Consider the following 13,245-nt stretch of genomic DNA (forward strand, 5'->3'; position numbering starts at 1 on the left):
ACATGGTCGTCATTGCTAGCATGCTACTCTAATCGTTCATATCATTTACTCACCAGAGTTTTCACTCGATAAAAATCAATATCCACAAGGTCAGGTTAGGCAAAAAAACTCGCTCGTCCCTCGTGGGGTAGTGATGTACGGATTGATTCTGACATATCGATACCTCCGATACCTGAACTTTATGCGCTAAAATTTGATTCTCAAATCAAATTATCAATACTTTTGATACTTAAGTCATTTGAGGTAATGTATATCATTAACAGGAACACAGTGGAAAATAACTGATCTATTGAGATCTTGTCTAAATGATAAGTGGTTGGTGGGAACTAATTTTTCTTCCGTCTGGGTAAGTGCGTAATGTGTAAGCGCTGCTCAGTCACCCAGTCTCAGTCTGTAGACACAATCGCAGAGCGTAAACGGAGTCAAGTGCGGAGCTGTACAAGACACGGTTTGTGATGTTTGTGTAAAAACGGTAAGGAGTTGTGTCAACACAACAAACCTTGTGAAACACCTCAGGCTAAAACACAACACAGATTACGAGGCATTTATGATGGGGCGGACAGGAGAGGAGAGCACAGTGTCAGGTGCTGCTGCTGGGGCAAGACAGACATCTCTGGCGGAGTCCTTCAGTGTTGCAGGCACTGTCCAGGTACAGAGAGAGAAAATCTGGAGCTTTAGGCGACGCTAAGCACTGTTGCTGTTGGAGTTGTTCAAATTAATGAATATGTTTATGAAATAAGTAACGAAATAAATACATCAACTTCAACAAATAGCTGCATGAGTCCAGCTTGGAATAGTAATATATGTATCACTGAGATAATCTCACATAGGCAAAAAAGCCTAGATCACTCTTGTTTTTTTTTTTTTTTTGATTTACCAGACACATTAGGTGTATTTGCACAAAGTTTCGGATCGGTATCGCCGACACCAGCCTAAATTTTTACTCAGCACCTAATCTGAAAGGAAATCGGTGGTATCGAACATCACTATCATGTAGTGCTCTGGTGTGCATCAGTGCATGGAAAGGAAACTAGAGCAGAGAAGAAAAACAAGAAAACTAGAGGCGCTGCCAGCGTTTGTCTAAGATAAATGCGCACCCTGCTGGTGAAACTAAGCAACTATATCTGAAATCTACTAGGCTGTATAGCTCTACACATTGTTAAGCTGTAAAAATGTGGGGATTACACTGTGTGTGTAACTAAGGGGCGTTACATATGTATTTGTCTACACTTGTAGAGTCATAGGCCATGACTACCAGAGCAGCATTATTGTTACCACATTTGTTGAACCTATGTTATACTGATTGAATATTACCTACATAGCCATCCAGATTTAACTTTTTTTTTCAGTCAGGACAACTTGTTGAATAAAGACCTTTATGCTCACATTGCTTTGCACTGCTTTGACCAATTCAGACTCATCAATTTTGCTTGTGAAAATGTGTTTTTCTTTTTACGCACCATATCAGAGTTTTTTTTTACCAGATAACCCAAAACTATTGTAACACTGCATCATACTGAAAGAGGAAGACAAACCAAATGGCAGTATTACGATTGCAAAAAGGAGGGCGCCATACAGGCTGCACCATGCACTTCCTTTTTTACTCTCTGAGCCATCCATCCATCCATCCATTTTCATCCGCTTATCCGGGGCCGGGTCGCGGGGGCAGCTGCCTGAACCATATCCCTCTGCACCAGCCCCTTCTGAACCCTCCCGCGAGTGGTGAGCCCACAGGAGGGCGGGCCCACGTTGCTCGTTCGGGCTGCGCCCGGCCGGGTCCCGTGGGCAGAGACCCGGCCACCAGGCGCTCGCCTGCGAGCCCCAACCCCAGGCCTGGCTCCAGGGTGGGGCCTCGTGACGCCGATCCGGGCGACGTGCACGTCCTTGGTATTCTTACTTTCATCAGGGGCGAGTGAACCGATCTTAGTCTGACCCGTCACCTAGGACCTGTTTGCCTTGGGAGACCCTACCAGGGGCATTAAGCCCCGGACAACATAGCTCCTAGGATCATTCGGGTGCTCAAACCCCTCCACCACGATAAGGTGCCGGTTCAAGGAGGAGCGCCGGTTCAAGGAGGAGCTGAGCCAGCAGCCAGCAAATTCAAAATTACAGGATGAAGAAGTGCATGCTACCCATTTTCAGAACACGCCTCTTTCCATCCAAATGACAAAAAACATTCTTACTTTCCTCTAGTGACATTTAGCCATGCAGATACAGTGATCACTGAAGAAAACCGCATAAATGCAGTTAGATTACAGCCTCCTCTGCTCCCTGTATTCTGTGGCTCAGATTAATTCCACTGACCTGAATATCTATTAATTACTGTCTTTTGCTACGTACCACCATAAAATTAGACATTAGAATAGAATAAATGAAAAACTCACTGAGCAATACATTTTGCGTGACTAGGCTTCTTCTAAATATATCTCAAGTCAAGACTGTGATAATCAGTCTTGTCAGAAGTCTTTAGAGCTTTGACTCTACAGAACCAGCTCTCTGGTCTTCCCAGCTTGGAGGTGGTTCTGCCGGGGCCAGTCCACAAAGTCCTGAGTAAGTTCTCTGTAGGCTATGTCGTCCCCATCCCTGAGGCCTTGAGGGTCCTAGTAGAATAGGTTTACATACTTTGATTTTGAATAAACACATTATTTTTCCCATGTGGTGCATTTCTGCAGCACCCTTTACAAACTGTGTCTTGAACGAGACTGCGCATAGCAGGCAGGATGTAGCCAATCAGAAGCAGAGTAGGGCGGGTCGTGCCCCACAAGGTTTTGTGATCTTAAATATCTCCACTACAGAAGTGGCAACTGTATGTCTGCTAACTGACTGGAGTGTATTTTATGATAAATATATACAAATATATATTTATATAATGCCTGTTACACAGTGACACACATAATTACAGAGGTAAAGGCTCGACTCCAAACCAGGTGTTTCAGGCAGTGCAGGGGCAGTGTTCTCTGTGCTACATAACCCAAAAAGCATATGACCTCTTTAAAAGATACAGCTTACTGAATGATGAAACAAAAAACAAATAAGTTTTTTTTCCTTGCTAATATTTTCCCTAACACTGTCTGGCTGAGTGACACATAGAGTGCTGAGGCTGTTTTCCCATGCTTCAATTTTTTTATTGTATTTAACTCTCACTACTGTGAAGTGAAGCCAGTCAAACCATTGCGGTGACAGCCATAAAAAAAACTGTATAAATCTCAGATCATAATATGGTTCCTGCATAAACTTTTCAAATTAATTCATTCCTGTAGTAGTCTATTCTTTATAGCATATACAGTCTATATGTCTATTTTCATTCCAGCGTCATTGTCACAGCTGGCTCTAGGCCATGACAAACAATAGAGACGCACCGTTTAAAGGTACAACAAAAACATGTTTATTTAACTCAACAGTAAAGGTAAATCAGAGAATACAATAACATGATGTGTGAGAGTCAGTATAATCAGTGGTGTAGGATGTGCATGCATGGTAAATATGGTGTGTGTGGATGTTGTATGGTGCATAAAAGAAAACCCAAAAGAACTGAAGCTTAAGGCTGCCGCTTCGACCGGGGAGGCAGGCAACTGTCTGCAAGGGAAATGAGAGAAACACAATGAATGAAGAATCTGCTTATGTGGCAAACCGGATCACCAGCCCAGGTGTTCTCAGTTATCAGATTGCCAGGCTGGCCCAACCCCCTGCAAACCAGCAACCCACTCCAGACCCCACTGTCAAAGACCAACAGGGGTCGCCACATCGTGAAGAGGACGACTTTGCAGCAGGAACATGGGTCGGTTCCAGGCATATATGTGCGCCATCCAGGACAAATTTCCCCAGGGGGACAATAGAGTATATTTTCGTCTTTGTCTTCAACATCATTCAGCAGGCAAATTGTTCTTTCTGATTACAGCATAATTTGGGTAGGCTATATGGTGTCTAATTACAGTATAACTCTTCTTGTTTACTGTCTAATAAAGATTACATTATTTCTAGTGGTCCAATTTGAAACAAAGTACAGCTTGTTACGTCTTATTAGTATATTGTTATTGTTTAATTTCATACAAAGTATGGCTTTGCATATTATTGGCATATTGTGTTTGTCTAATTTCATACATATGGCTTCTTACGTCTTATTAACGTACTGTAAAATAAAGTGTGACCAAGTTAAGAAATAAATTAAAGCGGACATCCGCTGCGACAATTTCTTGAATGCAGGCCATGTTTGAATTCAGGTGCAGGTTGCTCAGTATTTAGATATTTGCTGGGGAAACATCAGAGGATATTATTATAAAGAATGTACAACACTGTTTGGACTTCAGGTTCATTTCAGCCTTTAGGTTGATATTTCATAGACTACATGAGCAGAATGAACATCTTTCTCAGTCTTAGGACAAGTTAGGATGATTTTGACTCAGATATAGAACCTTTAGTCAGTATTGGTGTCAATGCATGAGTCAATCTTGATTTTATTGTAGACCGGGATTTAGCTGCAGAACACTCCACTATCAAAGCCAACCTGACGGAGCGTCTCCAGGCCAGTAATGACAAGCTGTCCTCTGTGTCTGAAGAGAGAGACCTGCTGAATGCCAACCTCACTTCAGTGTCCAAAGAGCTGGACACACTTCAGAGTTTGTCCAAACAGAGTGAGTGCTCGCCTGCCTGTGTGTGTTCTGCAATTTTTCTTTGACTGCTTGCATTTGCTGCTGTGAGTTTAATTGTCCTTCCCGGCCACCGTAGCAACACGTAGGCGTAGTTTGTAGGGGCGTGGTTTGTATGGGGCGTGGTTCGTAGTGGCTTCGGGGGTCGCAGTCATAGACATAATGTTATGGATGTGCTTCTGCCAGAGGTAAACTATGAAACTTTTTTATTTATTATATTAACATTTTGTATAATTGTTATTATTGTCAGTCTTGAACTTATGGTTAATATCTTGTTAACTGCAACATGACAGACAACTTAAATGTCTAAATGAAAGATGTCCTTTTGTTCACCTCATGACATAGGCAACAGTCCACGCCCTTTCAGCTGTCCATGCATTTTCCATTGACAGAGCGACAGAAGTGTACAAATGTGGACTGCAGTATGACTTGAGGTATGCTACATACATAAGGAGAGTGCTAATACCTATAAGTATTGTTTTTTACATTGTTTATGACAGCCTTTCCGTGTGAATTTCCTTTTACTAATCGCTATTTTCTTCCATTTTGTCTCATCAGTGAAAAACGGCTGTTGGCTCATTACATGACAAACAACATGAGCAAGGAGGCTCTACAGCAACTAGAAACATATGCTGAAAAACTCAGAAGAGCTCTGGACTCTGAGGAGTTTTTGAAGACGCTTTAGTGGGTATGTAGGATGAATTAAAAAATAGTCTGTGAAATGATAATGTTTTATTTTATTGCCAATAAAAGTTGTTGCTGGCTAATTCATTTTTCTCAACTTTTGTGTTTTGAGGTACATATTTTAAAGACCTGTATATTTATAAATACATAAATACATTTTATTTGTGTCAAAGGGCGAGCAATCTTTTCTGTTAACCCATAAGAAATCATCACCTTAGAGTGATAATTATGGCATCTGATGTAGTAGGCCAAGCTCTGTGACAGTGTGGCTCTTACAAAAACGGCTGGTGGAAACAACTTATTTTAATTGAAATGACTACCACTAATTATTATTATCGTAAATATTTTATTTTATTGAATTTAAAATAACCCTGTGCACATACATTAGTCACTTATATAAAAAATGAAAAGATGCATGCACCAGATTTAGCAGGCCTATCTAATCTTTTATCAGATTAATCTTTTATCCCAATCTTTTATTTTTTTTAATACTTAACTTTCTATTTTTGTATATATTTATTGTTTCAAGCACATTGTTTGCATTGAAAAGCATTTAATGTTGTGAATCAACCGTTTAAGTTGTTAAAAATGATCTGGTTATTGCTTTGTTTCCTTTGTGTTTGCTTTCTAAGTGCTCTGGGCCTCCACAGCCACCGTAGTGTTGTATGGGCGTGTTTTGTAGGGGGCGTGTTTTGTAATGGGCGTGGTTTGTAGCGGCTCTGGCTTGGCTGCGGCTGCAGCTAGACCCTTCTCCTATCAACACAATTTAAAAACTGGTACACAGCTTGAAGGCTGCTCAAACACATAAGTCGGACCTAGACTCACTGAGGCTCCGTCTTGCTGCTACGTCATTTTAAATAAGTCACGTGATTTTGATTTACCGGCGCGTCAATCGACCTCAGAGGGTTGCACAAATATAACTTTAACCTCACAACCTCATAACAGACAAAGTTGTGCGCACCCCCTGTGATCTCTGGCGCCTCCCTAAAGGGGGCGCGCCACCCACGTTGGGAACCACTGGTCTAGGGGGCTGACAGACAGCTTGTGCTGCTGCTGCACTAGACCAGGGCCACCCCTGGCCAAATTGGGGCCCTAAGCAGAATTTTATTTTGAGGCCCCCCCCATTACAAAATGATCGTATCATGAAATGCCATTTAGGTTTACAACCTTTATTAGTAAGAACAAATCAAATGAACAGCCTCTTTCAACAATGGAAGTGAAGTCTGACACAACCTTAAAAGGCCCTCGGTGCACAAATTCAACCTGATTGACGTCTGATAGGTGTTCTGGCCACAGAGCAGGATCAACTGGTTGTGCACTTAGTAGTGTTAGTAGTATCTGTAGCTGAAGAGATGGTGCTTGATGGCCCTGGTGATATGCTGGGTGCTGGCTCCGTGTCACCCTTAGTAACAAACTTCAGCATTGACCCTGTTAGGACAAAAAATCCATCATACAAACAGATTACTCTTAATGGTAAATTACACAATGAAATGAATGTAAATACTAGCGTCAAAGATTAAAATGCAATTAATGCAAATACGACTACAACTAATAATAATATTCATTATGATTTGATTTGATGATATTTCTGTATTTAAATATTTGTATATACTTATTTTTGCATTGCGTACTTTTGTATCTTATCTAATCTTATATGACTGTTATGAATTAACTTCACCAAGAGATGGCGACATTTTACCTCCATAAAAATAGCCCAAAACTTAAAATTGCTAGCATAGACTGATATAGACTGAACCTGAGCCAACATACGACCACCAACTGGTCAATTAACCACTCCTTTTTCAACAGAGGTGAAGGTATATGTAGTTAACAAGACATTCAATAAATGATAATCAGGGCCGCTGGAAAATGTAATCTCCAGTCCACATCTAGACAGAATGATCCGCTCTTCTGTCTCATGATTAGCAGGCTAGCAGCTGGGGTGTTTATGCCACAAAGTTTATCTTTTTTATTTCAACAACATACCCACCTTCAAGTGAAGCACGAGCTTCCTCTTGTTTTGACTTTTTCTTTCTTTTGCTCGTGAGGCCAGGTGAGTCATCTCCCTCCTGGTCACTGCGTGGTGCTGTGCCAGCTTGTGCAGGACAATTGTTGGGCAGCGCTGCAGGTGATTAAATCCATTGACATGTGTAATCCCAGTCCCATGTAGCTAGTAAATATTTATTGATAAACAATTAGGGTATTGTAGTACAATGGGAAGGGGCCTGAGTTCGTCTGAAGATGGCACTATGTACCTGTGAAAACTGTGATGATGATGAAAATTAACTTGGCAGCGCCTCCAATAACTATGAAGAAGTACACACAAATGTGGTACTTCCCCTTTAAATCAACAGTTCACTTTAACCTGTTTTACCACTTATTTATCCAAATAGTATTACCTTTACAATTACAACACAGGATTTAGTAGAAACAACAAGACTCATTTATTACAAAGTCACAAATTGGTAAGTTGGAAATTAGCTAACTAGTTCACTGTTGACCTTTAAGTGTGCACTGATAACAGTGTTCAAAACTCTCAATGACATGCTCTAGTACAGGGGTACTCAAATACAAATCTTAAAGGGCCACAAAGATTTTTTTCAATAACTCAAAGGTCCATGTATTGAGGTCAGTCAGGCCACATGCCATTATACTGTAAAATTCAAAACAAAATGTCCTTTTCATTCTAAACAACAAAATACGAACTAAAATAAAATGTAATTTCCATTTTAACATAAATTAAAATACATAGTTGAATATTTCCTCTTTTTGTTTGCCTTCAAACATTGTGTCCATCACTTCAGTCATGCATTATTTTATTTCATTGTGACATAGATGTGACAAGCATCCTGCTTGCAGCTTGATATGACGATTTGAGTGCATTTATTGGTGTTGTGCTTATCGCTGAATTTTGAGGAAATGTCTCTTCAAAATTCCTATGCTTCGTCTCATAATGCCGTTTCAAATTGGAAATCTTCATCACAGCTTCTCTTGGCATATTGTAACGCACCTTGTGGACTGTGGCGCAATGACTCTTGGGTATTCTGTTGGTGTTGGTGTAATTATGGTTCGTGAATGTGTTTGTGAATAAGATGATATGTAAGATGGTTGTGGGTTAATTCACGTCATTTGTTCTTTAATTAAATTGTGTTGAGTTTTAACAAGGATGTTAAACATTTTGGCACCGTGAGTGAAAGGGTGTTTGCCGGGAGAAACTCCCTGTCCGTTACAATTTTTGAGTGTTTGAAAATCCATGATAAGACGGAGTAGAATTAGTTAAACTGCGTCTGGCCTTTGTTATCGCTGCACTGTCAGATACGTGGGGCTTGTCCTGTCAGAGGGAGAATGATTGCAAATTTTGAATCCCTATTTCTCTGAGTCGCAGATTTTCACTGTTCACTTTGTAATAGCAATTTACTTGGAAACACGCCATTTTCAATCTTTTACCACCGGCAAAATGTGAATACGCGAACTGCTCCGAAAACGAAAGTGAAAGTTAAAAGTTGCGCTCGTAGCGGTGAGTGACCCAGCTGCACACGTGCTGACCCAACCAAAACACATGGTGAAGGAATAAAAGTTTGGGGGCCACAAACAGGAGGCCGGCGGGCCGGCGGGCCCGATGCGGATCGCTGCTCTAGTAGGTTCACAAATGACCCATGATGAACACACAGAGACAAGGTTAAATCAGAAAAACTCAAATGTCCACAGCCCACACTCACACACACATTCACACTGGGCTATTAAAAGTAAATAAAATAAATTTTACCCAGGTTACCCAGCATAAACAAAAAGCACGTGCACGGTGTTAGAAGTGTACTCGCAAGTCCACAACAGTCAGAGATGAAGATTGGGGAATGGGGGAAGGGCAAAGTGCAAGGTGCAGTTTCAGCGGCAAGGAAATGTGGGGTGCAGCAAAAGCTGCGTTGAACCAACCAACAAGTACAGCAGCTACAGTCTCTCTCCAACGGTCCAGGGCTCTCCCGGTCCTCAATCTCTCCCTCTTATAGCAAATGTCCGGTCCTGAATCACGTAATTCCTCTTGGTTAAAGAAGCTACAGGCTAATTCATGGCAAAAAACCCACAGTAATTAACAAATGAGCAATTGCTAGCTGCAATGCGGAATTAACAGTATGCACGCTAAGCTAACGGCTAACAGCGCTTAGCAATTCAGCTCGTCTTTTACACATTTACAATCAAACAACAGCTCCAAGTACATCAAAACACATGTATTTACCTCTGGCAGCTTCTCAGAGTTCACACACATCAACCACAGGACGACTCTCCGTCAGTCTTGGAAGTTAGGAGTGTTGTTACTTTACTTTTAGCATTACAGCTATCCTGCTCGGATGTATGGAGCCAGAACGGTGACTTTAAAATTTGGCATCAAAAAAAAAAACAAAACCAGTACTGAAAAAAGAAACATTGTCATTGAAACATTTGTATTGAAAACAGTTGTATTGGCATTGAAACAAGTATTGGCACTGAAAAAAGAAAGTAATTCAAATCATTCAAAGCCGAAAATCTTATCATTTTATTTTATTTCCTTTTTTTGTATTTTTCAATGACAATCTTCAGATTTTTTCTTCATGTCACTTTTTTTTCAGTGACAGATTTTTTTACAATGTCAGTTTTTTTTCAGTGTCACTGATTTTCAGTTTCAACTTCCTGTCACTGTTTTGGCGTCGAGAGGGAGGGGCCTGAGGGGAGGGGCAAGTAGAGCGTGGTTTGCATATCATATGAGAAGGGAATGGAAGCAGCCTGCGGGAAGGCGGGGCTGGATAGTCCAGCAATAATACCGTTGTAGCCGGCCGTCTCTGGGCAACACTGAGTCCAACTACCTTGCGGACTTTTCTTCAAGCTCTCTCCTGATGTGTCCAAGTCTCTGTGTATCTGGTTCTGTCCCGCAGCTCCCGAGCTCCGGTCTCTATGCGTATGGAGTGTGGTAGTAGTACCAGGGCGCCGAGCACAGATCATTAGCCACAGTTAGCACAACAGTAGAACAGCCTGTTGCTCCGAGCCGGGGCTGCAGCGCCGACAGCAGTGCTCCGTCTGCTCCCCGAGCTCTGTGCCACCGCACCACTACCGGTGACCGGAGACCGGAGCTCCCCTATAAACTCAGTTCATGTGAATAATATCACTATTCCTACAATGACTCCTTTGAGTCGAAGCAAATAAACTCAACAAGTCAGTATGGGGGTAAAGTCAGCTGTGATTGTGCTACTGTGGTTCATAGTAAAGTACAACAGACGGCTGTAATCAAGTAACAGACACATATTTTCATAACTGACTGACTATTCTCCAAGCACTCTCTTTTATTGTCCGGTCTCTGTATGCGTGTGCAGCAGTGCAGTGGCACAGAGCTCGGGGAGCAGACGGAGCGCTGCTGTCGGCGCTGCAGCCCCGGCTCGGAGCAACAGGCTGTTCTACTGTTGTGCTAACTGTGGCTAATGCTCCGTGCTCGGCGCCCCGGTACTACTACCACACTCCATGCGCATAGAGACTGGAGCTCGAGAGCTCCGGGACAGAACCAGATACACAGAGACTTGGACACATCAGGAGAGAGCTTGAAGAAAAGTCTGCGAGGTAGTTGGACTCAGTGTTGCCCAGAGACGGCCGGCTACAACGGTATCATGGCTGGACTATCCAGCCCCGCCTTCCCGCAGGCTGCTTCCATTACCTTCTCAAATGATATGCAAACCAGGCTCTACTTGCCCCTCCCCTCAGGCCCCTCCCTCTCGACGCCAAAACAGTGACAGAAAGTTGAAACTGAAAATCAGTGACACTGAAAAAAAACTGACATTGTAAAAAAATCTGTCACTGAAAAAAAAGTGACATGAACAAAAAATCTGAAGATTGTCATTGAAAAATACAAAAAAATCCAAATAAAATAAAATGATAAGATTTTCGTATTTGAATTATTTGAATTACTTTCTTTTTTCAGTGCCAATACTTGTTTCAGTGCCAATACAACTGTTTTCAATACGAATGTTTCAATGACAATGTTTCTTTTTTCAGTACTGGTTTTGTTTTCAATGCCGATTTTATTTTTGGATGCCAAATTTTAAAGTCACCGTTCTGGCTCCATACGGATGCCACTAAGGCCGCTTCTGCTGTTGCTGAAGTTTGGTGCTGTTCTGAGCATTATTTGTGGCTTTTTGGTGGTGGTTTATATTTGGATCCATTTACTGCAGTGTATTGTTGTCGTACGATCGTTTCTGAGGTTGATAAAACTCCGTAAATTAGCGGTCTGCTAACTTGATCTCTCAAGAGGAAGTCTAACGCAGTTTCACAGTGATTTAGACCATGGGTTAAATTTACACCGGAATATCCCTTTAAGTAATATTTTTCAGGGCTTGAAATTACAACCATTTTAGTCACATATATACCCAAAATGTAATCTGTGCGACTTCAAAATATTTGGGAGCAACCAATTATTGTGTTGTGAGCAAAAGTCATGGCATTAGCCTCTATGTTGATCAGTTATTAATTCAACTCATTGTGTTTCAGTGTATCTTGAAGGGTCAGGCAAAAGGAGACGCTGAGGGAGAAAAAGATCAAAAACAGACTGATATAACAAAAATAAATAATTTCTCAGTCTTTGTCAGCTGTTGGGAAATGTTGTCCTTGCTCGCTACATTGGCTCACATCCTGTGCATCTCTTGGGGGCTAAGCGTCCCCTGTCCTTTAAACCTAGTGACGCTCCTGGTAGTGACAGCCCATCAGTCTGGGAGGGCTATAAGACAGCATCTGGGACAAATGTGCACCCATCTACATTAGGACAAAAATTTAATAGCCATGACATTTGTGGGAGGGTTTCTAGAAGGAAGCCTCTGCTCTCAAAAAAGAACAAAGCTTCCTGTTTCAACTTTGCCAGAGAGCGCTTGGACAAACCAGGGGCTTTCTGGAAGTCCATTCTCTGGACAGACGAGTCATGTGAAGGTCTAGGGGTTCTTTTCTGCTTCTGGAACTGGACGACTCCATATTATCCAGGGAACCATGAATTCTCAGGCCCGTCAACAAATTCTTGACCAGAATCTCCTGCCATCGGTCGGGCAGTTGAAGCTGGGGCGATAATGGATTGTGCAACAAGACAACGACCAAAAGCATTCCAGCAAAACTACAAAGGAATAGCTTGAGAGAAAGAGGATTCGTACTCTGGATTGGCTCAGTCAAAGTCCGGACCTTAATCCAATTGAAATGTTGTGGCGAGACCTGAAGAAGTTGGTACATGCCAGATGTCCCTCCAACCTCTCAACTGGCTGAGTTCTGCCAGGAGGAGTGGGCAAAAATGCCTATAAGCAGATGTGAGAGACTTTTGATGTTTGTTTGAAGTAATGGCTGCCAAAGGAGGAGCCACAAGTTACTAACTGAAAGGGTTCACATAGTTTTGCACGTTAGATTTTCAGTTTTGTGAAATAAAAAACTTTTGTTGTATTAAATAATGAAGATGTATCCCTTTTTGTGTGTGTCCATTATTTTAAAGGTCTGCTTTACAAATTGGGATTTGAACGTATGTTTAATAAGGTTATTTTAATGTGTTTTAGAAAAACTGTGACTGTGCCTGGAGGGTTCAGAAACTTTCAAGCAGCACTGTACATGATCATGTGCCTTTCCACTGATGTGGAACTTACAGATATTGAGTTAGCGGTGGATGTTTCCTGTGCAAACTATTTTCATCAGCTTTAAAAACTGGTGACTTCCTGAAAACCTTAAGAGACATTGAAACCAACCATCAGCATATACATAAGCTGACTGTTTAGGAGAGAGCTGGTTACCTTTTGAGTGATGGAGGAGATCTATGCACATGTTGACTACAACAAGCCTGTCTACCCAACACCTTCAACAAATCAGACAGGTAAGAATGCTCACTCACACACATGGGTTGTGCATATTGATGTTGTGTATTATCAGGGGT

The 13,245-nt window shown here is 41.7% G+C and overlaps 1 protein-coding gene and 1 long non-coding RNA gene across 3 annotated transcripts in view; both read left to right on the forward strand.

Moving 5' to 3' along the window:
* The window catches only part of LOC115587497 (C-type lectin domain family 10 member A-like), a 94,425-nt gene that overhangs the window by 14,031 nt on the left and 67,149 nt on the right, over positions 1–13,245 (forward strand). The window contains exon 5 of one of the 2 annotated variants that reach the window (XM_030427346.1): positions 4,496–4,631. In XM_030427346.1, the coding sequence (XP_030283206.1) occupies positions 4,496–4,631 (136 nt within the window). Of the gene's footprint in view, positions 1–4,463; positions 4,632–13,245 lie in introns of both variants that reach the window. The other variant, XM_030427347.1, reaches the window with a different exon arrangement.
* Positions 4,810–5,413, forward strand: LOC115587499 (uncharacterized). Its single transcript, XR_003985064.1, has 3 exons — positions 4,810–4,834; positions 4,992–5,080; positions 5,205–5,413. It is a non-coding gene; the product is annotated as an uncharacterized LOC115587499 (long non-coding RNA).

The sequence above is a fragment of the Sparus aurata genome, chromosome 9 (assembly GCF_900880675.1).
Source record: "Sparus aurata chromosome 9, fSpaAur1.1, whole genome shotgun sequence".
Classification (NCBI taxonomy): Eukaryota; Metazoa; Chordata; class Actinopteri; order Spariformes; family Sparidae; genus Sparus; species Sparus aurata.